The sequence below is a fragment of the Rhinolophus sinicus genome, chromosome 18 (genome assembly GCF_057876585.1).
Source record: "Rhinolophus sinicus isolate RSI-liver-muscle chromosome 18, RSI-T2T, whole genome shotgun sequence".
NCBI lineage: Eukaryota > Metazoa > Chordata > Mammalia > Chiroptera > Rhinolophidae > Rhinolophus > Rhinolophus sinicus.
In genome coordinates, this window is record NC_142518.1 from 76,671,563 (window position 1) to 76,697,381 (window position 25,819).

The window sequence follows — 25,819 nt, forward strand, 5'->3', positions numbered from 1 at the left end:
GTCAACTATAACTACATATATAGGCATCCAAAGAGGACATACAAATGGCCAATGGACATATGAAAAAATGCTCAATGTCACTAATGATCAGAGAAATGCAAATAAAAACCACAATGAGATGTCTTCTCACACCAGTTATAATGGCTATCATCAACAAGACAAATAGTAACAAGTGTTGGAGAGGCTGTGGAGAAAAAGGAACCTTCATACACTGTTGGTGGGAATGCAGACTGGTGCAGCCGTTATGGAAGGCATTGTGAAGGTTCCTCAAAAAATTACGAATAGAATTACCATATGACCCAGCAATCCCTCTCCTGGGTATCTACCCAAAAAGTCTGAAAACATTTATCCATAAAGATATATGTGTTCCAATATTCATTTCAGCTTTCTGTATAGTGCCCAAGACATGGAAACAACCAGTGTCCTTCAATAGACGATTGCATAAAGATGTGATATATATGTATAATGGAATACTATTCTGCCATAAGAAAAGATGAAATAATGCCATTTGCAACAACATAGATAGATCTTGAGATTGTTATGCTAAGCCAAATTATTGAGACAGAAAAAGTCGAGAACCATATGATTTCACTGATATGTGGTATATAAAACTGAAAACAACAAAGAAACAAGACAAACAAATGAAGAAACAAAAACTCATAGACACAGACAATAGTTTAGTGGTTACCAGAGGATAAGGGGGGAGAGGTGGTAAATGAGGGTAAAAGAGATCAAATAGATGGTGGTAGAAGGAGAACTGATTCTGGGTGGTGATCACACAATATGTAGATGATGTATGACAGAATCGTACACCTGAAACCTATGTAACTTTGCTAACAATTGTCACCCCAATAAACTTTAATAAAAGAAAAATTGAGAAACAGAAATAGTCAATATAAAAGACTATTTTCTTCCTCTTAAAATCTTTAAAATATGTATGACCACTGAAAACAAAAAGTATAACATTGTCTGGAGGATTTTTTTAACATATTTTAACATAATACCTGTGACAACTTTAGAAGATTGGTCGGGGAGGGTAAAATGGTTATGGGGCTTCATTTTTTAAAAATGTATTTATAGTAAAAATCAGTTGAGTTTTGAAAAATGCATACAGTCATGTAACCAACATGACAATCAAAATACAGAGTAGTTTTAAAATAATAGACAAATCATTATTCCCTAAAATTTCCTGAGACCACTTTATATTCCTTTCCTTTCTCCCCTCCACACCTCCTCAGGCAAGCAATGATAAGATTTATGTCATTATAGGGTAGTACACATTTTTTAGATTTTACATGAATGGAATCAGGCAGGATGCCTTTATTTTTTTTTACGTCTTTCACTCAGCATAAGTATTTTGAAATTCATTTATGTTGTTTTTATCAAATAAATATTCATATGTGTTAGTGCATTGGATTTCTTTTGAGAAGACCAGGTCTACCGACATGTTATATGCATGTGTGCATAAGTATCTGTTTGCATACATAAGTTAGAGAGGTAAAGATTCTGAGAGAAACATTTGGTATATCTGTGCAGTTGTTGGTATAGTATTGTGGATACAGAACTAGTAATACAGATGTAGGGAAGATGCTATAACTTTCTGGGGACAGCATATTTTCATGGAAAAGGTTAAGGTTTAGGAATCAAATAGACATGATCATCTGACTAATAATCATGACACTATTATTGACTGGACATCCTTGAGAAAGTTATTTAGCTTCTCTGTTTCTTAATTTCCTTATCTTTGAAAATCAGAGATAATGACAGCTCTTCATATGGTTATGGGCATTAAATGAGATCACATATATAAATCATTGAGCATAGTGTCTGACATATAGCAGACAATTAAAAAGTGTTAGTTCTTTTCTTTTCTACCTTTTTAGTTTGGAAAAAATTCTCATCCTTAAAAAAGAAAATAGTTGTAGCTTCTTTGAATTTAATTATAATATCATAGTGCCATCTGGTGACAATATAAAACTACTACATTACCTGAATTGGATACTGCATTTCTGACAAAGCTCTACCACATCTCAATACCTGTATTTAAGATGTCATTTCTAATGTGTTTTGGGCTAGCTTTGAAGGGACAGGGAATGAGGGATGTGCTTGAGGATTGTTCTCTTGAGCTTAGAGACCCCTCCCCTGCTTGCATTTCCTTTCCTGTCAGGAGGCAGGGCTCAAGGAAAAAAGAGAAGAGCTTCCCCCATAACCTACTCTAAAATGGGAAGATGGCAGACTGAGTGTGGAAACAAGTGAGTGAAGTCTTCACATTCATTCAGCTGTAATGGAGATGCTGGGAGGGAAGGTTTGGTATTTTTTCCTGTTGGGAAGTGTGACTTTGAAAAATCTGGCCACTATAGCTTTGACCTTGAGTCCAATCCCAGAGGGATTTCAAATCGTGTAACCCAAAATACCATCCAAATATTCTTAAATATGGAATAAAAGAGGGCCTTTCTCCATTTTCCCAACCACCCACTCCGCCGACCTGGATGAAGGACTGTACCATCAGAATGCAGCTGGTACCTCTGCACCCATCAGACTTGTACCTGGGCTCAGGTTGCATGAAGTACCCCCACCCCACCTCTACCTCTACTGGCTCTGAAACAAGTCTCAGCAGATGGCCACTCTTGTCATCTTTCCTGTGCCATCAAATCAAGTCAGAACTGGTCAATTTATTGAATGTGAATTTTATTGTGGTTTGGATTATGTAAGGCAGTGTAGTGAAGGCACTGCAGAAGTTATACAGAATGAAAAACATGATAGGAAATGAGCAAGCTAAAAAAAAAACACCTACAAAATATTTTTAAATGAATGTGTGCTGTACTAGACTAGGTACTACAACTATGATATTTTCATCATTGCAGAAGCATTGAAATGTTGGATATGAGGGTTTGGGAGGGTTAGGAAAGGCTTCATGGAGGAGGTGGTATTTATGCTGGGCCTTGAAGGAGGGGTAGAATGTTGATAGATGAAATGGAGGGAAGAACATTTGAGAATGACTGACTCTAGAGAAAATTCTGTAGAAGTACTGAAAAACAGGAATGCAAACAAACAACCCCAGGGATTGAAGCTTCCTAACTGAGAGAAAGGCCTGGGCTGGGACCCAAAGTCCTAAGCTCTCAGATGGGGTCTTCACTACTAATGATATTAGGAGGCACAGGACAAGAGGCTTGTTTGTAAACCTAGCAGCAGGAGGTTTCACATTGCAGTCAGGGGCCCCAAACTGATTGTACTATGCCTGGATGGATTTTCTTATACTTTCAGGGTGTGTGGTACTTATTCATCCTTCCTCTTGCCCACTGACTGCCTGAATGGTAGTTCATGTGCACCCATGTGCGCATGATTGAGTGTAGGTGTGTGTGGATGGGTAAGGGACAGAGGCTTGATCTCCCACTGCAGCTTCTTCCACTTTTCCCTCCTGTGGCACACAGCTGGCTCCCATTGAGCTGGAGCTCAGGCCTTTCCCACTATCTAGGCCTCACTGAATTCCGGATCTTGATTAAGCACCCAGGAAGCTTCCTCTACGTGAAGTTAAAACCTACTGTGGGGGGATGACATAGGTTAGGGAAGGAGTACACTTTCTGGAGGTGATGATGGTGATAGTGGAGGTGGTGGTGGTGCTAGTGGTGGTGCTGTTGATGATGGTAAGGGCTGGAGACTTATAAGCAGGCTCTGGCTGCTAGGTAAAATGCTGCTGAGAAATCTATAATGTTCAGTGAGGAGCTGGGATATCAGGCTAGACCAGCTTGGCCTTGATCACCCCTCCTCATTCCTCAACATGCCCTCAACAAGATATATTGGGCACCTGAAAGCAGCAAAGACATCTGTATGGTATCCAGACTGTTGTTATTGTCCTGCTTGAATCTCACCCCCGGAAGCTCCAGAGATCTTTTCTTGTCAAACATCTGTATAATCTCCAGATAGGACTGTCACCTCCTCCAGTCCAGCTGCTGGAGGTATATAGGTTATGTTGCTACTGATGCTACTTGGATCAGGAGGTATGGGGAACTTATCAGAAGAAAGGAAAAGTTAATTACTATTAATTTCTTTCTTTCAAAAGATTATACATCTTAGATAAGACCTGGCATCTGACAGAAAATAAAAGGATGGAAAGCACTGTCAGACTTTCTGGAACTGGAGATTTAAAGCTCAGTGAGATCATCGCTGGAAATAACCTTAAAGCTAATGTGGCCTTGCTTGACTTTGGCAGTTGGACCACCCTTCTTACGCAAGTACAGAGACTTAAGATCACGGCAGTCACTGGGGTCAGCATCCAGAGTAACCTGCCCCAAGAACTGATCACAGAATTTTCGGCTGTTCCAGACCTGGAGAGACAAGTCAAGAGAGTGAAGGTGAGCAACCCTCTATGAGATTAGACTTTGTCCAGTGGCATCTAGAACCTAATGCTGAGCTTGAAAGTTCTGTTTAAAAACCAAAAGATGATCTTTCATGATACCTCTCTGGCTGAGGGGAAGATACCTCAAACAGTGATGAAAAACCAGCAAGCAGAGCTCAAGATCAACCTTGACCTGTGAGATGGCTACTTCAAGGCAGCTGGTCAGAATCATTAGTCAGAAGAACAACCAAACTATAATGGTTTATCCTGACCTAGCAGGATCAGGGTCATCTGAGCTGGCATATGCTTCTTCTCATGAGGTTTTACAGTACATGTGTTAACGTGTGTACTTATGAACATAAGAGCTTCTGCCCACAATGAAATAAGTGGAAAATAAGATATTTAGGATGGAGATTAATAAGGAAGTCAGTGTCTGTGCCTGGTGGGAGGTGTCTTTGAGTATGAAACAAATATACAAAAAATAAAGATAACCCTTGCTCTGTATCCTAGACATATATGAGGCACTTGGGATAATCTAGTATCTGATGGTGAATATGAGCCATTCTGGGGACCTGTATTGACATTCTTACCTGCACTATAATAGGAATGTCAGTGGTCCTTCTGTAGAAAATGGCCTGTGTGTCAAAAATGGCATGAACAGTATTCCTTTGGGTAGGAGAACGGACTTCTTCCTTTCCACACTTGATTATCAAATATGGGTTCACATCTGGAACAAAGTGACATTTGTTTTTCACACAGTGATTACAGTTCTCTTTCCAGATAGTCAAGAAACTATCTTCCTAAGTCTATTCTGGGACTTTGAGCACAATACCAGGTACCAAAATGACCTAGGGTTTTTGTTTGTGCTTCCCTTTTCTTTTCTATACTTTATAAAGAATATAAAAATATAAAAAGAATATTATTATATAGGCCTTGCCCAAAGAAGTTTACATCCCATTCTCTGCCACAATTGAGAGCCATCCTGACTTGTCTAGACTGAAAATACCATTGGAGAGAATTAGTTATGACCACCTTTTCTAACCATACATGCAATAAATGAAACTGAATTTTGTTTTACCAGACACCCCTGCATTTCTTACTTTCATTGGCATACTTCTTCTCCAGGCCTTCAGCGCTGTGAACAGTGATCTGTGTAACTACCTTTGGGTAGCCACGAGCCAGGTTCCAGCAGGACATCTTGGGCATATCCAGAGTCAGTTCCCTGGAACATCAAAAGGAAGGCACATTATTGATGATGAATGCCCTTTGATGAGGAGACAGGCTTACCAAAGCAGACATTGTTGCTAAAAAGCATGAAATGCTGAGTGACCTAGCCCATTCCTCCTCAAGCATAGCTTACATTTTATGAGTGTTTTCCTTTCCCCTTGCTTTAAGGACCAGCAGATAAAGATCAAAGTAGGCAGCCTGGGGTGAAAAGGTAGCTTTAATGGCCCAGCATTCAGAACATAACAGAGGAACAGTGACGAGTGCCAGCTGTCTTAGAGAAGAGAGTCAGCCAGAGAACAGAGATAAAATATAAGTGGAAAAGCTGAGGCTATAGGCCTGTTCTCCTTTAATGGCAGGTCAGAGCTTTGAAGTTCAGACCGCCACTGGGTAATTTCTCATAACCCCACTTTGAGAAATATTTCTACCACCATCATTTCAGTTAAATCTGATGTACTTATGTTGTCCCTTTCAGTGTCTGCATAGGGAGAGAGGGCCAAGGTGGTTAGGATTGGAGGCAAAGCAGAGAATGGGAGTTTGCAGGGCTGGTCGAGAAAACTGAACCTGAGCTGGACAGGCACTTCAGAGAAGATTCTCAGGAGAAACTCGCTGGTGCGGCCATGCTGAAACATGGTTGGGACAAGCACATAGTTGCCCTTCTTCAGGTACTTGCTCAGGAACACTGTGCGTGTATCAATATAGGTGGAAGTCCCAGCACGCTCCTGTATATAGAGGTGGTGAAGGCGGAATTTGCGGTTCATCTCCACCTGGAAATGAAATAGAATGAAATGCTCCATTCCGCTCAAGTCATAGTTTTTGTGTTGGAACATCCTAGGTCCTCTTCTTTATTTATCCCTGGACCTTTCTTAATTCTCCCAACCGCAAGCGATCCTAATTTTCACTCCATTTGCCATCATTCTCTCAGCTCCAAATACCCATTCTTACCTTGAAGAGCTCAAAGCCAATGATGTAATTATCAGGTCTTCCCATGCGACGGTAAGTACGTAGGTCCTTCTGTTGCAGTGACATGATGACCTTTTGTCCATCCTCAGGCACAGTGAAGATGTACTAAGGGAAAGAGGCCACCAGGGAGCTTAGTTAGCATTTCCATTTCAGATAAGCCAGCTCAAATTTTAGGAAAGAAAACTACATTGGAAAGCAGAGACATGGGCTATTTTCTGGGCTATGACACTGGTCATACAATGAGGCCTTGAATAATTTGTTGACTTAGTAAGTGTAGATCATAATACTTGATTTTCCCTATAGCATTCAGCATGTATTGAAAGAGATAACTTCATGCCTAGGCCTTTGATGCCAAAGAGGGTATGCTTTCTTTTAATAAGTTCTTGATGGATCTTGGGTGTTTTTATTATTGTCCTCTTACTTTTAAATGCTGTACAAAGAAAAATTCCAGAACACATAAAAACAGAAAGTATTCTTATTTAACTTAACCTGACACTGCAGCATCCCCCTAGTTTAACCCCCTATTGCCAGCCCAGATATGTTGCTTGTAGAGGGGCTGGATCCACTTCCTTGGAGAATTGATGCTTTGCTACCACCATTTTAGGGTAGCAAGTCAAATCCTGGGAAAAAATGACCTGGTTCTAGATGAGAAAAGGGAGGTATAATGATGGGGTTCAAAAGAGTCACCTGCATGAGAAAGAGGACACATATAGTAAACGTGCCCTCAATACAACAGTTGGGCAGAAAATAAATGAAAGATAATTGAGAAAGCATCTGGCAGAAGATCCTTTCTCTCCAATGTGGGACCATCACAAGGAAGTGGGGGTTGTCAAAGGGCCATAGTAAGCAATATGGCCAGGGGAGAGGCAGGTTAGAGGAGATGGCTCAGACTTGATAATGTTGCTAAGATATGTCTCTGCAAAGAGACACAGTGTGACATGCTTTACAAGCATCTGAGCCAATTGCTAGGTATCTTGGTTGATGAATGTTACACAATAGCTGCAAATGGAAGAACTGATGTCAAACAAATACTCCAAGGTGAGCCTGGGTTCCTATTGCTTTGACAACTTGGAGGCAAAGAAAAAGAAATTACTCAAACCTGAGGATTCTGCAGGAAGGTGTCCCGGTTGTTATAGCAGCCACCTGAACGGTTCATCAGGGGATCATCATTCATAGTCCAGCATCCCACTACCGACTCCAGCTCCTTGTGGCCAAAAATGGGGTTGTTCACATTGCGGCAGACATTTAGTTCACGAAAGTTGCGGCAAAAGTCCTCTAGGCTCATCCTGAATGGAAGGAGTACAAGAAAGAAATGAAGATGTACTCAATACCTACCCCTGTAGTTCCATGTAGAAGCCACAATTCCCTTAACACAGAAAGCTTCTCCTCACCAAAACTCTCCATCATCAGACATAACAAGCCCCAGGTTCTTGCGATCTGCTGCAGTCAGTTGCTGCCATTCTTCAGAACTAAAGGCAAATGAACAAAGGCATAAGCCATTATGTCTGCCATTGACTTCCTACAGGAAGCAGTATGCCAAAGAAACAGAATGCATGAGGATTGGGCCTGCTTTATCTCACCTCCGGCTGGGTCCAAGACCGCATGCTTAAGAAGAGCCCACAGATGTCACTGAGCATCAACAGCCCACTAGCAGTCTAAAGGAATGGGTTTGGGAGAATGATAGGGCTTTGGGGATGTAGTAGCCAAAGTGGAATGGCACTCACATTTCACTCCAGGGGCCACTCCATTCCTGTCTTCCCAAGGGGTTCCTCAGGCGAACCATATACAGCTTCTCAGTACTGAAGACTTCCACAAGTCTCTCTCCAAGACGGATCTTGCGAATATCAGTCATGGTGTAGGTATGGCCCTTCAGTAGACCCCAATCAGTTTCAACTTCTTGTTCCTCTTGATTGGGAGACTGAGAGCAAAGGAAGATACATAAGAGCACAAGAATTGGGAGATCCAAGGCCTGGCTCCTTGTCTTCCTTTATTGGTATACCCCAGTATGGTCGAAGCTAGTTCTCCCTATGCAGATAAAAATTTGATCCTGACACCTAACTTGACACAGAGCAAGTGAAGGAAAGGAAATGAAGAATTTAATATAACAAATCACCTAACCAATTCAGATTCAAATGACCCACAGTACTACATTGATATGAACAGCGTTAAAATTTGTATGGCTGGTTTACTTCTTGAGCAACAAAGCTATAACTTCAACATCCAGGAACAGAGAAGCATGAAGGATAATTTAGCAGAGGCTATTTATACCAGCTCAGATGCTATGTTGGCCCCCAGTGAAATGACTGGTACAAATGGATAAAACAAAAAGGTATCCTACTGAATAGGAAAAGATATTTGCCAATGATATATCTGATAAGGGATTAATATCACAAATTTATAAAAAAACTCACTCAACTCAACTCCAAAAAAACAAACAACCCAATTAAAAAATGGGCAGAGTACATGAAGAGACATTTTTCTAAACAGGACATATAGATAGCAAACAGACATATGAAGAAATGCTCAACCTCACTAACCATCAGAGAAATGCAAATAAAAACCACAATGAGATACCACTTCACCCCAGTCAAAATGGCTATCATCAATAAATCAACAAACAAGTGCTGGCGCGGATGTGGAGAAAAGGGAACGCTTGTGCACTGTTGGTGGGATTGCAGATTGGTGCAGCCACTATGGAAAACAATATGGAGGTATCTCAAAAATCTGAAAATGGAACTACCTTGTGATCCAGCAATTCCACTCCTCGGTACCTATCCGGAGAAATCCAAAACTCTAATTCAAAAATCTTTATGCACTCCTATGTTTATTGCAGCATTATACACAATAGCCAAGACATGGAAACAACCAAAATGCTCATCGGTAGATGACTGGATTAAGAAACTGGTACATTTATCAATGCAGTGTTACACAGCCATAAAGAAGAAAGAAATCTTACTATTTGCAACTACATGGATGGACCTAGAGAACATTATGTTCAGTGAAATAAGTCAGACAGAGAAAGACAAATACCATATGATCTCACTTATATGTGGAATCTAAAGAAGAGAATAAGTGAATGAACTAATCAGAAACAGTTTTGGAGACATAGAGGAAAAACTGAGGGTTGATAGATGGGAAGGGGTGGGGATAAGGGGGAAGGTGAGGGGATTAGAAAACAGTCAGTAACCACAAGATGGCCACGGGGTTTTGAAAATCAATTTGGGGAATGTAATCAATAATGTTATAAAGATTTTGTAGGGTATCCGATGGGCACTTGTCCCATTTGGGACACCACCTCAGGGAGGATGACCTGAAGCTGAAGCTGAACAATAATGAATGCCAACTATAATTATATATATATATATATATATATATATATATATATATATATATGTATATGTATATGTATATGTATATGTATATGTATATGTATATGTATATGTATATGTATATGTATATGTATGTATGTATATACTTACAAGAAGCAGAGTACAGCATTAGGAATAGAGACAGTGGAAATGTAATGGCTCTGTGCGATGTCAGAGGGATAGTGGATGGGGGGAGGGGGTTCACACAGTGTGAGGGATATAAATGATAAACATCTAAGTATTACTTTGTCTTGTGCACCTGAAACTAATAAAAATAAATAAATAAAAATAAAAAAAGTCAAAGCTCTCCAGCCTGTATACTAAGGCTCAATGTGTTTTGTTAGCTTTCTGAGTCCCATAATGGCTTTTTGTGATTCTCCAGAATAAGGGTGATATTCCCTACTAAATTTTGTTTTTGGTGAATACAAACCTCAATGGAGCAACAGACCAGACCTCCTTTGGTGAATGTTTTGTACAGTTCTCTGAACAGTTTGTACTTCTCCTCAACAAGCTCAGTGTATCTTCCCTTCTGCATGTCTATAGTTTCAGCCAACGTGCCAGTAAAGTCCACTATGATATCAGTGGTGGTCAAACCATCAAGGGCTTCATAACAGCCAAGCAGTCTGGGGACAAATATGCAGGGTTGTCTTTGTAAAATTATTTTTCCAGGTCAAAGACATCTTGTTCCCAAGAATTAGAACAATCCCTTCCCAGCCAGATTATATCATCTGGCTTTTCTCTAACTATGAAATGACAGATATTTTGAGATTATAGTCAGAGATTTCTAAGCTTAGGCTATGTTTGTTAAGTACAGTCCACATAGAAACTTCTTTCTACAAGCAAATATTAGACAAGGAGAAAATCTGAGGCCATATGCCATTATTTACAGATTAGCAGCAGGAAGGGGCTCCTAGGAGCAGGTAGGAGGTTAACAGAACCAGAACAGCTGATTTCTCTTTCATTTTAGGAATTCTGAGGACCAGTTCCAGGACCGAAGAGATGCCTTGGATTTGACTGAGATCGTACCCAATTGAAACTCCAGGGCTGGGCTGGGAGAGAATGCCAAGGAAATAGGTGGCCTTCCTTTTCTCATGTACTAGTCAACTCCCCTCCTTACTTTGCATAAGCTTTTTCCAACAGAGCATTCCAAAATTCATTCATGGAGGTGGAGAAGGAGAAAACCAGATCTCCATTGATGGTGGGCAGCATATCATCAATCACCACCTCGGTCCATTCTCCAAAATGCCAGAAACGGAAGCGAAATATCCCAGCATACTTATCTAGTTTTCGAGGATCCCATTCCTGTTCCTTATGGTTGGGAATTGTCTGGAAATATAAGAACATCCATTCAACTCTTATTCACTAGACCATATCCAAATATTAAAATTAGAGATGACTTCTGGTAAATCCATGTGGCAACAAAACGCCCACTAAATACATCTGGTTTAGATCTAGGTTCGGAAGTCCTAGGTAGGACATTTTTTCCCACAAATGTTGCTTTCCCAGTTCAGTTTTGCTGAGGATAGTATTACCATGTCTGTCCTGAATACACACAAGGTGACTGGGAGCAGTCAGTTAGAGATTACATTATTTCCCACAGATAATCTATAAACTCAATCATGAGAAACTGTCTATACATATTCATGGTTGCATGTTTAACCACATAAACTAAAAATCAAAATCAATAAAAATACAAGGCCCCCTGTGATTTCAGTTTTTAAAAGCCCATCTTAGATATTTCATGTAGATTCTATGGAATACAGATTTTATTCACAATTTGAGTAAAATTACATTTAGGAAATTCTCCTTTTTCTATACATTTACATATTAATCTTCTAAAATTATTTTTCTGAAGAAATGTTCTAACTTTGTCCCGAATCAAGTCAACACTTCATTTCCTTGAACTCTAAAATGCCAAAGGAATTTTTGTACTCTTAATAATTTATTGTAACCTCTTTAAGGATCTATTTCCATCTTTACCACATTTTTGGTTTTTCATATCTATCAATGACTTCCTGGCCCCTACTAGCTTTATACCCCAGTTGGTATAGAAAATACAAGCATGCAGAGCTATTCAGTTAAAGCACTGCAAGTGACAAAAGATCAACTAATACGTGTGACAAAGCATATAGAGTAAAATGTTAATGGTAGAATCTGGGTAAGAATATGGGTGTTTATTGTAAAATTCTTTCAATTTTCTGTATTTGTGAAAATTCTCATAATAATATGGAAGGAATTAACATAGTTAATACTCTGACTTCAAGAATTAGACAATCTAGAAAGTTATGACCTGACTTTTTATGAAATTATGAAAGAAGACAAGAAGTTAGAAACTGAGTGAGGTCCCACAGGAGAGGGGAATACCTTTGTCCAGTGAGACTCCTGAACAGCCAAACAGGAGAATGCAGAGACCATTGGCTTGTGCCCCAGTCTCCCTTGGATTAGCTGATGGTTGCTGATGTTGCCCACAATCAGATGAGGGTAATCACAGATGTCCTGTGGATACAACAATTGGCTCTAAGAGTTTGGGAAGTGTTTCCAAAGAGTCAATGTAAGCTGAGCTAGGCAGGATAGACTTTACAGAAGAGGTGGGGTAAAAGATGCTAGGACTTCTGCAGGTTGGGAGACTATGAGGAAAAACACAAAGCAGTAGATCATCTAGACACAGGAAAAGGGTAATGTGGGGAAGTGGCAGGAGAGATGGAAGGAGAGGATATGATGAAACGGGATGAGATGTGCTGGCGGGGCCTCTCAGATATAGTTATCACTGAGATGTGGAAGAATTTCACTACAGCAGTAAGCTTTAAAGGAGAACTGGGAGTTAGCACATTATATTCTGATCCTATTCACTATTCATCAGGATGAGATTTTTCTGAAGCACCTGTGCTTGAAAGGGTGATTAAATTTAAGAGACAAGGGCTGATGGAGGTGAACATAAATGCTTCTCCCTCTCTAGGAAAATGATTTCTGAAACCTTTCACAGGAAGGCCTTTCCTAACATAAAGCAAAGGCAACAGTAGTCTCCATGGCAATTATATTTTTCCACATTTTTGGATGAATATAGATAGCAATAGCACTAATAGCAGGTGGTAATAGACCACTCACAGGAGCATTTCAGCAGACACTCTTTCCCCACAGCGGATGTTCTGAGGGAACCTGGATACAGTGGGGACCATATTTGTCTGGGGTGTATGTGTGTGTCTTCCCCAAACATATTATTAGTGGCACCACTCCCACTGTGAGTAGGAAAATAAGACCCAAGAAGTACAACAAAATGTGATGAGGACACCGTGGAGGCATTTTCAGAGTATAATCAGAGCCTAGAGGATAGATCCCTAAAGTTTACCTGGTGAGTAGATTGAATAGCAGTGGTAACACTCAAGTTGAAGCCTTAGGAATGACTAGAGTTAGGCAGTTGGACAGGGGAGGGATATGGAGACGTAATCAGTAGAGAGACAAGCTTGGACAAAGGTATAGCTGTATACATGACACCATACAATTGAAGACATGATTTTGTGACTCAGAGAGTATCAGCACTTGCAGTGTTCAAAGGCAGGAAATATCAATGAAGTCAAGTACCTTGACATTCTACTTACACAGCAGAAACAAATCCTAGTCTCAAATGGAAAGAATATCTAGGCATATAGCCATTTAAAATTATTAAAAAGAGACAGCTATATTCTTCTGGTTCTCAAACCTCTTTTTTTTTAATAGACATAATTCTCCTTGATGAAGAGAATGCAACATTCCATCTCTTTTTTAAAAGCCAAAGCAACTCTGGAAACGAATAAGCATTCTGGGCAGGGACAAGTCCAAATTAAAGATTAATTGGGCATGCCTCTGCCAAAATGAGAGGGCTAGATGTGTTGTCAGCTTTAATTTTCTGGTGTTTTTTTTTTTATTTTATTAAAGTTTACTGGGGTGACAATTGTTAGTAAAGTTACATAGATTTCAGGTGTACAATTCTGTATTACATCATCTATAAATCCCATTGTGTGTTCACCACCCAGAGTCAGTTCTCCTTCCATCACCATATATTTGATCCCCTTTAACCTTTTTTTTTTTTAATTAAATTTATTGGGGTGACAATTGTTAGTAAAATTACATAGATTTCAGGTGTACTACAGAATTGTACACCCTTTAACCTTTTAAATGCATATCTAGTGTTTCATTACCTTTGTGTCTTAGGAGAGGACTTCTATCTTACTAAATGTTTTTGTGGATTGGGAGCTCCCTGTTTTTACACTTACTGAACATAAAGGAGGTATGTTGGATGAACTAGATCCTAATATTCTTTCTCTTATTGTTTCTTCGCACTTTCTAAGATGAAACTAAACACAGTTTTTCCTTTCTGGGTCAGGTGTTACCATTTTATTTGGCACAAAATGTAAAGTTATACAATTATTTCTTGGACTTAGATGATGCATATAATAGTTTCCTAGGATGGAAAACAGTACAATGAACACTGAAGTGTGAAAAAGTGTCTTTTAAATTATTAAGGTATATTATTGGGTTGTTTTACATAGAGTTATTAATGGTTGGGGTTACATTACAGTGTCTTGAATTTATACAAGGCTTTAACTTCAAAGCAGGGATCTAGGCTCAGCCAACACTTTTGGTATGTCAGCTTCTATTTGAGACATAAAGGGTCACATAAATGAGCAAAAAGACATGTAAACAAAAGTCAAATTGAGGAACCAGGTAATTATTCTCCTGTTGACTTAAGCTGACCATATATATATATGGGGTGTGTGTGTGTGTGTGTGTGTGTGTGTGTGTGTGTGTGTGTGTAAAGCTAAGTGTAATCATGGCAGAATATAAATTTGGACAAAAAATCCACTGTACTTTCCATTTCCCCTTATAAACTGGCCCATGTCCCACTTTTATGTCACCACTTTTTATATGTGAAGGATGACTACTTAACAGTGGGTTCTAAAACATGATAAGTTAACAGTTTATAGACTATCAAAACTGGAAGGAATTTTAGAGACTATTTAGTCAACCTATTTATTTTACAAATGAGGAAACAGATTCAGAGAAGGGCAGTATCTGTCCCCTCCACTCATCCAGCTAGTTAGTAGACCTAGGACTGAAATGTTAGGTTCTTCAAAACCACATACAGTTATAGAAAGAACCTCAAGATCTAAGCTGGTCCATCCATTTGGCTTTATGTTTATCAATGCACACCACATAAAAGGTAATACTGCGCAGCTCTTCAGGGACAGAGATGTAGCTACCACTCTCAGTAATCCATCCCTGTGTTTTATGTCTCTTTGCTTAACCCTTTCCTAAAAGCTTGGCATCATTCTGGAAGACTTGCTTAAGCCATGCCTTAGCTTTTGATTCCAGGCTAAATATCACCAAAAGGCTTTAATTTCCTCAATTTAAAACACTAAATATGAATCGATCTCTTTTGAATGTCAGCACCACGATGTGAAACATGAGAGCAAATCTTTATTAAGCCACATTTCTACCTCTTTAAGGAAGTGAAAAACTCAAAAGCAGCTAAGAAGCCAGAAATGGTAATGAGTCAATACAAATCTAACAGCAAAATGCACATTTTGGTGACAAATTTGAAAACAATGAAATGGCTAATTATTGACTTTTCCCCTAGTTTTGAACAACTGGGTGTCTTCCTTTTGGAGGTAAGTAAGTAAGTCTGGAGAATTTTTTCTGTAACTCAAAGCTGAGATGCTGAATGCAGATGGGACATTTCAGCCCAAGCTCTGCTGGAGTGGTAGGGAGTGAAGTTGGGGGAGAGGTCACAGCTCATATAGTGGGTGGCTTGGAAGGGAAGGGAGATTGCTGAGCCCCTAATAGCTCCCAGCTGTGTTGGCACAGTTAACATAATCCTTGGACTTGGCTGTTTGTGAAGGCAAAATAATTTTTAGGGGGAAACACACACAACTAGAAAGTTGAGCACCAAGAGTAAAGCCAGGAATTATCCCTACATACCCCTATCCCTGACCCAAAGCCTTCCAAAGAAAAGCAAGTTCTCTAGGAAATATGATCCCTTAGCTGAGCATTGAGGGATCCTCCCATTGTCCTCACCTCATCTTCCTTCCCAGATATCTCTGGGGGGGGGGGAGGCATACAATTACAAGTCTTGGAGCCCTGCATTTGTCACTCTATGTGGCTTCCTTTCTATCTACTGCACCTACATCTCTAAAAATTTTTTAACATAGATAAAATTTGATGACAATAAACACTGTGGTACAGGGCAAACATGAATAACCAGAGTAAAATTAAAGACTGACTAGAAAACCAACAAACACAAGAGTAGAGGCACTTTCAAAAGTGTTATGTGCAATCCAACAGTACTGGGGGACTGGGGGCATGGATACCTACAAGTGAGGCCAACCCTGCAATAGGTATGTTATGAGTAAGTCCAGGGTTCTTAAAGAGTCCCAGAAGGTTCAGGACCTGAGGGCTTTGTGAGCTCACCCAAGCAACCATTATCTTATCCTTAGAATATTGAACCATCTTCAGAAGAGCATTGATAGGTGAACCTAGGCTCAGAGACCAATGTTGAACCAACCTCTCAAGAAGTCCATTTTACCAGCTGTGGAATTTTGCTTCTGCATGAAAATATTGTCACCAATAAAACATTCTCTTCTTTCCTAACCCCTCCAAGGAAAACTCAATATGGAGCCTGGGAATAAGATCTTAAGCCCAACTTCCAGTTCCAATGTAGACAACCAAGTCACAACACAATATACCAGGGATGCCAAAAAAAAAAAAAAATGTATACAAGTGGACACTTTGGTCAATGTTGCTCAAGCAGTAGTTTGCCATAATCAGAAGTGTCTGCACGTTGAGCACCTCTTGTAATTGCAGAAGTCAAACATGACTTGTATTCATCTTTTGTTATTGGTATTTATTGAGTATTACAATTTTAATACAGTTTTCCTTTCTTAAAATGGCATCATCTGTATTTTTATTTGACTCTTCAGGATTCTGCTAGGAGACTTCAAATATAAATCCCTAAATGCTTTACTGGGACGAGTTTATATATCCATGCAATGGAATAATGTTCAGCACGAAAAAGGAACAAACTGTTACATGCTACAATATGGATGACCCTTGAAAACATTATGCTAAGCAAAAGAAGCCAGTTACTTTTATGATTCCATTTTAAGTGAAATGCCCAGTATAGACCAATCTAGATAGAAACTAAAAGTAGATTCATTATTGCCTGTGACTGGGTAGTGGGGAGAGGGGTTTACTCACTGCAAATGTACATAGGGGATCTTATTAGGATGATGCAATTGTTCTAAAACTGAATTGTGGTGATGTTTGCACAACTCTGTACATTTACTAAAAATCATTGCATTGTATACTTAAGACAGGTGAATATTACGGTATATAAATTGTACTTTGATAAAGCTGTTAAAGTTCTTCAATGTGTTTTTTAAAATAAATAGGCTAGATGGAAAGAGTATGGGAGTATTCAACTCTTCAATTGTGTCATCAATGGTAAACAGGACTACTTGAGTGGGGCAGGGGGCATGATTTTGGGGAAGAAAAAGAAATTCATGAACAGTTGAGGCCCAAACTATTGTACATAGGTGTCACATTCAGCTGGGTTTTGGAAATTTCTATTAGCACAAAGAGAGAAATATTTCCTCCTTTACTGTTCCAACATGCAATCTATCACTGAGGCCTGTGTCTTCTGATTCTAATGTCTCCCCTCATCAACCTATCCTTCCATTCTTACTACCTTAGCTTTAATCCATAACTGCTATGTAGACAACCAATGTCCTCCCACCCACTGTAGTGAAATGGCCCCTGGGGAAGGTATTCCCCAGTGGGAGACCTGGGCAAGGACATTGGTAGTGAAAGCTGAACTCAAAACTTGACCAGGATAACTGACAGAGATTTTGTGCAGGTGCATTTGCCTCCCCTACAGCTGGCAGTGCAGATAACCATGAGGCCTTGCTCTGTTTTAGTCTGAGATTAGATGTGTCTTTCTCTAAAGCACTATTGTAGCTGGGTATGAGTCAGCAAGGAAAAAAAAGCCAGGGGCAGGGAGAAGGGGAGAGAGGCTGGAAGGAGTTGGAGAAGAGATTTTCTGTGGGAATTTGGCAACCATATTTCAGCCTAAAAATCCTACTTGCAGTCTTATGATCACACTGTAACTCAGTATAACTCAGCTCTTAGAATTTACTAAGACTTTATATGTTGAGGCCACAGGAGGACAGGAAAGTTGAGGAATATGTGTCTCAGGCAATATATCTGTGTACCCAGTAAGCTAGGACAGTAGCTGGGGCCATGGGACCACTGGAGAAGTTAAGGAAAATTATTTTCCTCTAGAGGGTATGGGAGATGAGCTGGCATTAAACAATTGCAAAATGCTCTATAATCCCTGATTATCTAAAATGTCTCCTTAAAACACAGCAAGGAAGTGGCAAGTGGGAATAAGAGGTTCTCTATTCTCCCCTAGGAAGGTGGGGTTTGACTGTCATTGGTTGGTTCAATTGGCAGTGATGTTTACAGGCATGGCTCCTTGTAAAGGCAGAGGCTTTTCAACACGAAGAGGAAAGAAACAGAAAATGCCAGGTTAATCATGCTTCTTCCATTTTAGAGACTTCAGAAAATAGCCCTGGTGCAGTATGAGCCTATGTGGCATGCCAAGGAACAATAAGTCTGTAAGCTTCCGTGCAAACCAGGGCTTCAATCTTGCCAATGAGGCAGATGAGGCCAACGACCCATCTGGTCTTCTTGAGCCAATTCAGAGAGGCCCAGGGCTGTCTCTGTGTTTTTCTGATGGGAGGCCAGAGAACTCTGACGTGGTTCTTGACCAAAGGCTTGGCCTCCACTCTGGCTGAAAAAAAATCCACAACTTTTTGAGGCGATTCAGGTGGTGATTCAGAACCTTGTTTTTTCCCTTACTCCCTACAAGAGGCCCCTTCCCCCAACCACTTTAATCCACAATAATCTTTTCTTCTTCAAAACCTTACATGATTTACTGTCTGTATGCTTGAAAATAGTATTTCTTATATCTGGCATTAATTTATTATTTAAGTGTTTGATAGCTCACTATCCATATCTTCAACTAGAATGGGAGTGCCTTGCCCAAGGCCATGTCTATATCTTACAAGAGGTTGGCATAAAGTAACTCTACTAACTAGCTGGATGACAGGAGAGGCCAGTTACTGTCCTTCTCTGAATCTGTTTCCTCATTTGTAAAATAAATAGGTTAACTAAATAGTCGCTAAAATTCTTTCCAGTCTATATTTGACGGTCTATAAACTGTTTCTTAAGTGATTCTCCCTTTGGGCTTAATTAAGACTAAGCTCACTGTGTACTCTCAAAAGGGAGAATTTGGATCAATAGCATCAAGACAGCAAGGAGAACCGACTGGGGGGAAGCTACCTATTTTAGCAAAAGAGACACAACTATATCTCCCTAAAATAGCAGCATGGTAGAGTGAAAACTAATGTGAGCTTTACAGTCAAACCTGGATTCAAATCCTAATGTGTTAGCAGTTTGATCCTGGGCAAGTGCTTACCTTTTCTCTGAGACCCAGTTTCCTCATCAATAAAATGCACATAGTGTCTAACTTTATTTTTAAAACCAGAAAAAATATATCAAAATGATTTTTAAGGTATCTACCTTGCTCATTTGCACTTGTCTTATTAGGGAGACTACTTCAGGGACTGTGTAGCTGCCTGACCACTGGCCTGTACACCTGAAGCTGAAGCTGCATAATATGGAATGTCAGATATACATATATATATATATATATATATATATATATATATATATTCCACACATACACACACACACACACACACACACACACACACACACACACACACACGGGATGTGGAGTACAGCATAGGGAATAGAGTCAATGGAATTGTATGTAACAGCTATATACAATGTCAGAGGGGTAGAAGATTGGAGGAAGGGGGTTGTCACTTTGTGAGGGGTGTAAATGTCTAACTATTACATTGTTTTGCACACCTGAAACTAATTTTTAAAAAGAGCAATAACTTGTTTATTGAAGAAGGCAAACCTTGAGTTGCTGATTGAAGTGGTTCCATAATAGTGCACAAAAAGGTACACCATTAAGTAGGATCATAATATCTTCAGGATACTGTGAAGGTCCAGGAATTTGCATTTAATAATAGCCCTCTGTGGCCTATATTCCTGGTCATCCACTTTGGTAAGGAACCCAGGTAGCCTATCCTTCTATGTAGTTATACCCTTGAGATGTAGCAAAGTTGTCATTTGTTCTCCAGACTCTATTATCTATCATTTTATGCACTGAGCTCCCACTTGTATAGGACTTCTGAAGGGGTCCCGAGACTTGCTTTAGACACAACATACAGATGTTCCACAAAGAACCATAGTAATTATTAATAGGTGGTGAAAGAGCTGCAGTCCTACTTGGATCCCATTTTGCTAACAGTGGGAGGATATAGGTGATGGTATTTAAAGAGCAGCAAGGAAGCCTCCTTCCCCCAAATGCAATGTTCATTTCACTTATGCTCACCAAATAAGGAGTTTTTCTCCTCACTGATCTGAGATTATCTTGAAGTTGCTGTGATAGGTAACTCAGGAAAGAGACAATTTATTTTTTTGAGTCACCATGTTTATTAAAATGAACTTCCAAATTAAAACAAGCATGGTATATTTCTTTTTCTGTTGTTCTTTTAAAACTACTAAGTGTGACAAAATTTAACTAAAATTCAATTCTTTAAAATAGAGCCAGAAGCACAGATTCATAAAACTTCCCATTTCAAAGTTGATACCCAGAGTGGTCTACATGAAGGAGGCTGTGTGAGTGAAATAGTGGACCAAGTAGAGTTATGATGAAAGAGATAAAGAGGGAGACTGAAATTGAAAAAAGAAACTTACCTGGGGACGTTTCCACACCACCTTTCCAGGAAGCAGTCGGTTGTAAAAAAGTGAATCATTCTCAGTCAGAAAGGTTGGATCACAGAAAAGTCTACCATCTTTGATGCATTCCTGCTTCAGTTCCTGGTACTTCTGGTTTTTGAAGAGCTTCAGAGGAGGACCCATAGCATCAAACTATGTCTAGAATGAGAAAAAAAACTGTTGTTATTAGAGGAAGTTCTCAAGTCTTTTAAAAATTACCTGAGATTAGACAAATGGTAATCATCCCAGTGACTTATTCACGCAGGTAAGCGCTTCAAGTTTGGTTTTAATGGAAAAGTCACCCTTTACAGGGAAAGATGGGTCCAGATTCTGCAACTACAGTGGTACCTCGATTTTCGAATGTAATCAGTTCGGGAAGACCATTCGAATTCTGAAACGTTCGAAAACAGCCAATAGCTAGGCCTCAGGATCTTGCACTCAGCAGAAGCTGAGTGACATGTTCGACTTCTGAGGCATGTTCGAAAACCGAAGCATTTACTTCCAGGTTTACAGCGTTCGTTAATAGAAATGTTCGTCATCCATTCATCTATCGAAGGACATTTTGGTTGTTTCCATGTCTTGGCCACCGTAAACAAAGCTGAAGTTGTGGTACATATACACAATGGAATACTATTCGGCAGTGAGAAAAGATGATATAGGAACATTTGTGACAACATGGATGGATCTTGAGAGAGTAATGCTGAGCGAAACAAGTCAGACAGAAAAAGCAGAGAACCATGTGATTTCACTGATATGTGGTATATAAACCAAAAACAACAAAAGAACAAGACAAACAAATGAGAAACAGAAACTCATAGACACGGACAATAGTTTAGTGGTTGCCAGAGGGTAAGGGGGGTGGGGGGGGTGGGGGGGGAGGTGAGGGTAAGGGGGATCGAATATATGGTGATGGAAGAACTGACTCTGGGTGATGAACATACAATGGGATTTATAGATGATGTAATACAGAATTGTACACCTGAAATCTATGTAATTTGACTAACCATTGTCACCCCAATAAATTTAATTTAAAAAAAAAAAAAAAAGGAAGAAAAAAGAAAAAAGAAAAAAAAAGAAAATTTTGGAAACCCAGAAATTTGTAAGTTGTGTTTCTCATATACAACTTGCCCTGTCAGAGGGTAGGAGAGTGGAGAAGTAAATGTTCCTTCTTTGCTATCTTGCTGAACTCAGCTGTGAAGACAACAGAGCCTTTAGGTTAACAACCATGTATTAACAAAGTCAGTAAACAAAATCAAATCTAGGGCTTTTAGCTTGTGGAGGCAGGATGTGGAGTACAGCATAGGGAATAGAGTCAGTCAATGGAGCTATAACAGCTATATACGATGTCAGAGGGGTAGTAGATTTGGGGAGGGGGTTACCACTTTGTGAGGGGTGTAAACGTCTAACTTTTAAATTGTTTTGTACACCTGAAACTAATTTAAAAATCTAGGGCTTTTAGGAAAAGAGCCTCTAGCTAACAAATAGCTAACAAAGGTAACATGCACATCTAAGAAGTGGGACACTGTGTCCTGAGGGCAAGTATCACAGGTGGTTGGGTGAAGCAGAGTGCAGGTTTTGCACTGAGATAATGATCTTAAGCAGTACTATTTGAATTGGGACCCACCACCTAGAGATAGAGCTGGAAGAAGGCTGAGTGGATCAAGGCAAGTGGGAGGGATGGATGCAGAGATTGGAAAGTTGAGAATTGTCATGGAAGTTGAGGGAGCCTCCTTCCATATAGAATACAAGCGTGCAGTAAGGAAAATTTTTCTCCTCACTGGACTGGAAAGCTTGAGGAGCTATGCAAACTCTTAAGAGGAATATCACTTGTTCGTTACCTGTGGGTTAGCCTTAAAATAGAAACCAGATTTTGCTCTAAAAAGTGAAATCTGCCTCAGTTTATTAAATTGGATTATAACTGATAGAGGGAACCCGGTCTGCAGTTTGCAAACTGCTGTTGGATTGCAGTGAATGGGAGGGTAAAGGAGGGTATTTAAGGGGGAGAGAGGGAGAGAGCATGGTTTCAGGGGTGTTGTCTCTGGCTAGTTTCTCCTTTTCCCCAGTTTTTACCTTGTGCTGTACATGAGACAAAATTGGAGGTAAAAACAATTAGGAGTTTTTATAAAGCAAACCGAATACAGAAGACATAAGTCTGCTCTGGCATACAGTATGGGTCACGTTAGCCACAATCAACAGTTCCTTTCCTCACACCTGGGAATAGTGTGTTGAAAGAAATGAGGATTGGATAAGGAGACAGAATAACAATTAGCATCCACATGTTACTTAGAGAATAGTACTTTCCATGTCTACACAAGCAGAGTCAGTCCACATCTATGGACAGGCATCGACCAGGAGACATATGGGTGTTCAGATTCAAATTGTTAGCCAGATATTCTGGGCTCTGAAAAGGACTATAAAAATTCTCTGATCCAGCTTTATCTAGGACGTATCTATTCTGCCCAGAGAGAAAATTCTGTTCAAAGAAATTCAAAGAAAAAAAAGAGCACACAACTTCCTTTAATTCCATTGTTAAAAAACTCTATCAAAAATAAAAAGCAATTCAGAATTATAAAAAAACACAGGTAGTCAGGAGATCCAAGATCAAGTCCCAAATACCACCATTTAGTGTAGGTAATATCTCTGTCCCTCAATTTCTCCATAGCACAATGGGAATATGATGACTGCCCCCTACATCGCAAGGTGTTGTTGGGAGAATCTAATAAAAGTAAGTACATGAACATACTTATTAACTGTTAAGGATAAAATTAATGTAAGACACTAGTATTAGGGAACAGTCTTTATTTTAGAAAATTAAATCCTTTTTCTGTCCTTAGTAGAAAATTAGGGGATTTGATCACATGCTTTCAATAAGATACTCAAGGACATTTAAAAGACCAACATAAAATGGCTCCTCCACCATTCAACACCTCCTCTCTTTTTCACCTCTCCCTTTTGGCTGACTTGCCCCAATACAGGTTTTTTCCCTCTTGCAAAAATAAGTTCATCCTATAAGTCTAATTTTATAGCCTTTCGAGAATCTAATCCCAATTTTTATAGAATGTTATGCTGGAAGGACTCTTAGAAATCACTTAACCCAAATCCTTGCTTTTACAAGAAGGTGAGGGAACCTGCCCAAGGTTGCGTAGTTAATGACATAGCTGGCACTAAAACCTGGACTGCCTGACACTTTTCCCCACAATTTTTTAAAAAGGGGTTGGGGGATGTGTGCAAACATAAAACCTCAAGACATTGCTTTGGAAAATTCTCATTGTTCTCTTCTTACAAGAATGTACTTAGGAGTTTTATTTTTGAATTGCAAGCTGTCAGAAGGTGAGATGATTTCAAATCAAAACTAATCAAAGAAACTCTATTTTGGGGTCACAAAGGGGCTGTTTCTGCTTTTAATTTAGGAACTGAAAACTCCCAAGGATACAGAAAGCTTGCTTTTTAACCTATTCCTGACTACACAGATGTTTTTAGGCTTTTCCCTAGACTGCTAGGGACTCTAAGGATAAATAAAGACTGCTATTCAAATCCAAAGTATTCACACACACACACACACACACACACACACACACACACACACACAGAGAGAGATGCACGCATGTACATGCACACAAACTGCTAGAGGAATAAAAGAGTTAATTAGCAGCCCCCCAAGAATCTTTTTTAATTCTTTTAGAATATAAAATATTCTTAATTTCACAATGAATATTAGCAAATGAGACATTAGCCAAATTTCAATAAAACATTAGTACAAACCAGGATTTGTCCTGAAGCCAGAAGTGACTGTCAGGAAGGCAGAGTTTGTTTAATCTTCCTCTGTGCTTTTCACAAAACTTCAAGCTCCAAATCCTCACAACCAATTTTTAATTGCAATGCTCCAGTCCTTTTTTTGCCCTCCCCCCAGCCCACTTTGTTCAGGTAGCCCAGTTAAACCCCTAGAACACCAGTGTACTGTATTCAGGGTGGGAGGATAGAGCCCCAACTGCAAATCAAAGTTCAAACCAAAGCAAGAATCAGAGAAGAACAAAACCAGGCTAGCCAGGAGCTGAAAATGAAATAGCCGAGATCAACCTGTCACCAGGACAAGAAGATGCCTGCTTTGCAGACAGGACAGACTCCTGCTACCACTCCCTCTCATCTAACAGTACACAACCCATGCGCTCCACTTCCAGAGCTTAAAGGCCTTTTGTACACAGTGTGGTTCCAAGATTTTGCCTGCATTTCACTAATTTGCCCATAGCTGTGGGTCAGCAAAAGCTAGAATGAAGCCTTGACAGTCAGCTTGGATTCACCCTCTCACTTGCCCAAGGAGGTTTGTCCTTTCTTACCAGGGATTTTGGATAACAGAAGACAGCAAAACAAACAAACAAACAAACAAACAAACAAACAAAACAGAAATCACCAGAAAAATCTCATTGCCAAACAACCACAATCACTCCACACACACCCAAAAATAACAAATCAAAAAATTCCATTAGTTTTGAAGTTTCCAAACTACTATTACACATGCACATTGGATTCAGACAAACCATAAAATTATAGCTGTGGATTTTGACTCACTATAAAGTTCAAGTTTCGTCACCTTTCTTATACACCAAGTTATCAAGCAAATAAAATTCCAGGATAAGTTTGCAAATGCCCTCTCAACTCACCTGAGTTATCCCACTTTCTGCTGCTGCTGCTGCTGCTGCTGCTGCTGCTGCTGCTGCTGCTGCTGCTGCTGCTGCTGCTGCTGCTGCTGCTGCTGCTGCTGCTGCTGTTGGCCAGGTAACCCCTACAAAGTCTGTTCAGTCAATGCGGCTGAACAAAGATTCTGGCTTTCTTAACCTTAAAACTATTTGGGCTGTACCAAGCTCTGCTCACAGGGGGAGGTGACTTGCAGAAACTTCAGGAGACTTTGCCCTGCCTAGCAGTTAGAAACTGATCCCTGCAGTCAGAAACTGAGTCATGAGGAAAATCTGGAAACCACCCCTGCCAGATGTGCAGACAGCATGCCCACTCCAGACCCACCCACCAGCAAATCGGAAAACCCAGG

General features: G+C 39.8%; 1 protein-coding gene across 2 annotated transcripts; it reads right to left on the bottom strand.

Moving 5' to 3' along the window:
- Positions 1 to 2,671: 2,671 nt before the first annotated feature.
- Positions 2,672 to 25,590, bottom strand: CAPN6 (calpain 6). 2 transcript variants are annotated; one of them, XM_019719325.3, is made up of 13 exons: positions 25,437 to 25,590; positions 20,758 to 20,937; positions 12,256 to 12,387; positions 11,009 to 11,217; positions 10,322 to 10,514; positions 8,248 to 8,441; positions 7,915 to 7,992; positions 7,623 to 7,809; positions 6,506 to 6,628; positions 6,125 to 6,327; positions 5,437 to 5,558; positions 4,927 to 5,063; positions 2,672 to 4,325 (listed from the first exon to the last, which is right to left on the bottom strand). In XM_019719325.3, exons 2-13 carry the CDS (start codon positions 20,920 to 20,922, stop codon positions 4,143 to 4,145), a joined length of 1,926 nt encoding a protein of 641 aa, XP_019574884.2. In that variant the 5' UTR covers positions 20,923 to 20,937; positions 25,437 to 25,590; the 3' UTR covers positions 2,672 to 4,142. The 2 variants fall into 2 exon arrangements, with proteins under 2 accessions (XP_019574884.2, XP_088651128.1); XM_088795002.1 differs by having other exon boundaries at positions 4,009 to 4,325; positions 11,168 to 11,217; positions 25,437 to 25,576.
- Positions 25,591 to 25,819: the final 229 nt, after the last annotated feature.

Coding starts and splice junctions, on each gene's coding strand:
- CAPN6 (XM_019719325.3), bottom strand. CDS start 20,922: ATGGGTCCTCCTCTGAAGCTCTTCAAAAACCAGAAGTACCAGGAACTG. Junction 10,515..11,008: donor TTGGAAAAAGCTTATGCAAA/GTAAGGAGGGGA, acceptor ATTTGTCCCCAG/ACTGCTTGGCTGTTATGAAG. Junction 5,064..5,436: donor GAAGAAGTATGCCAATGAAA/GTAAGAAATGCA, acceptor ACTTTGTTCCAG/ATGTGAACCCATATTTGATA.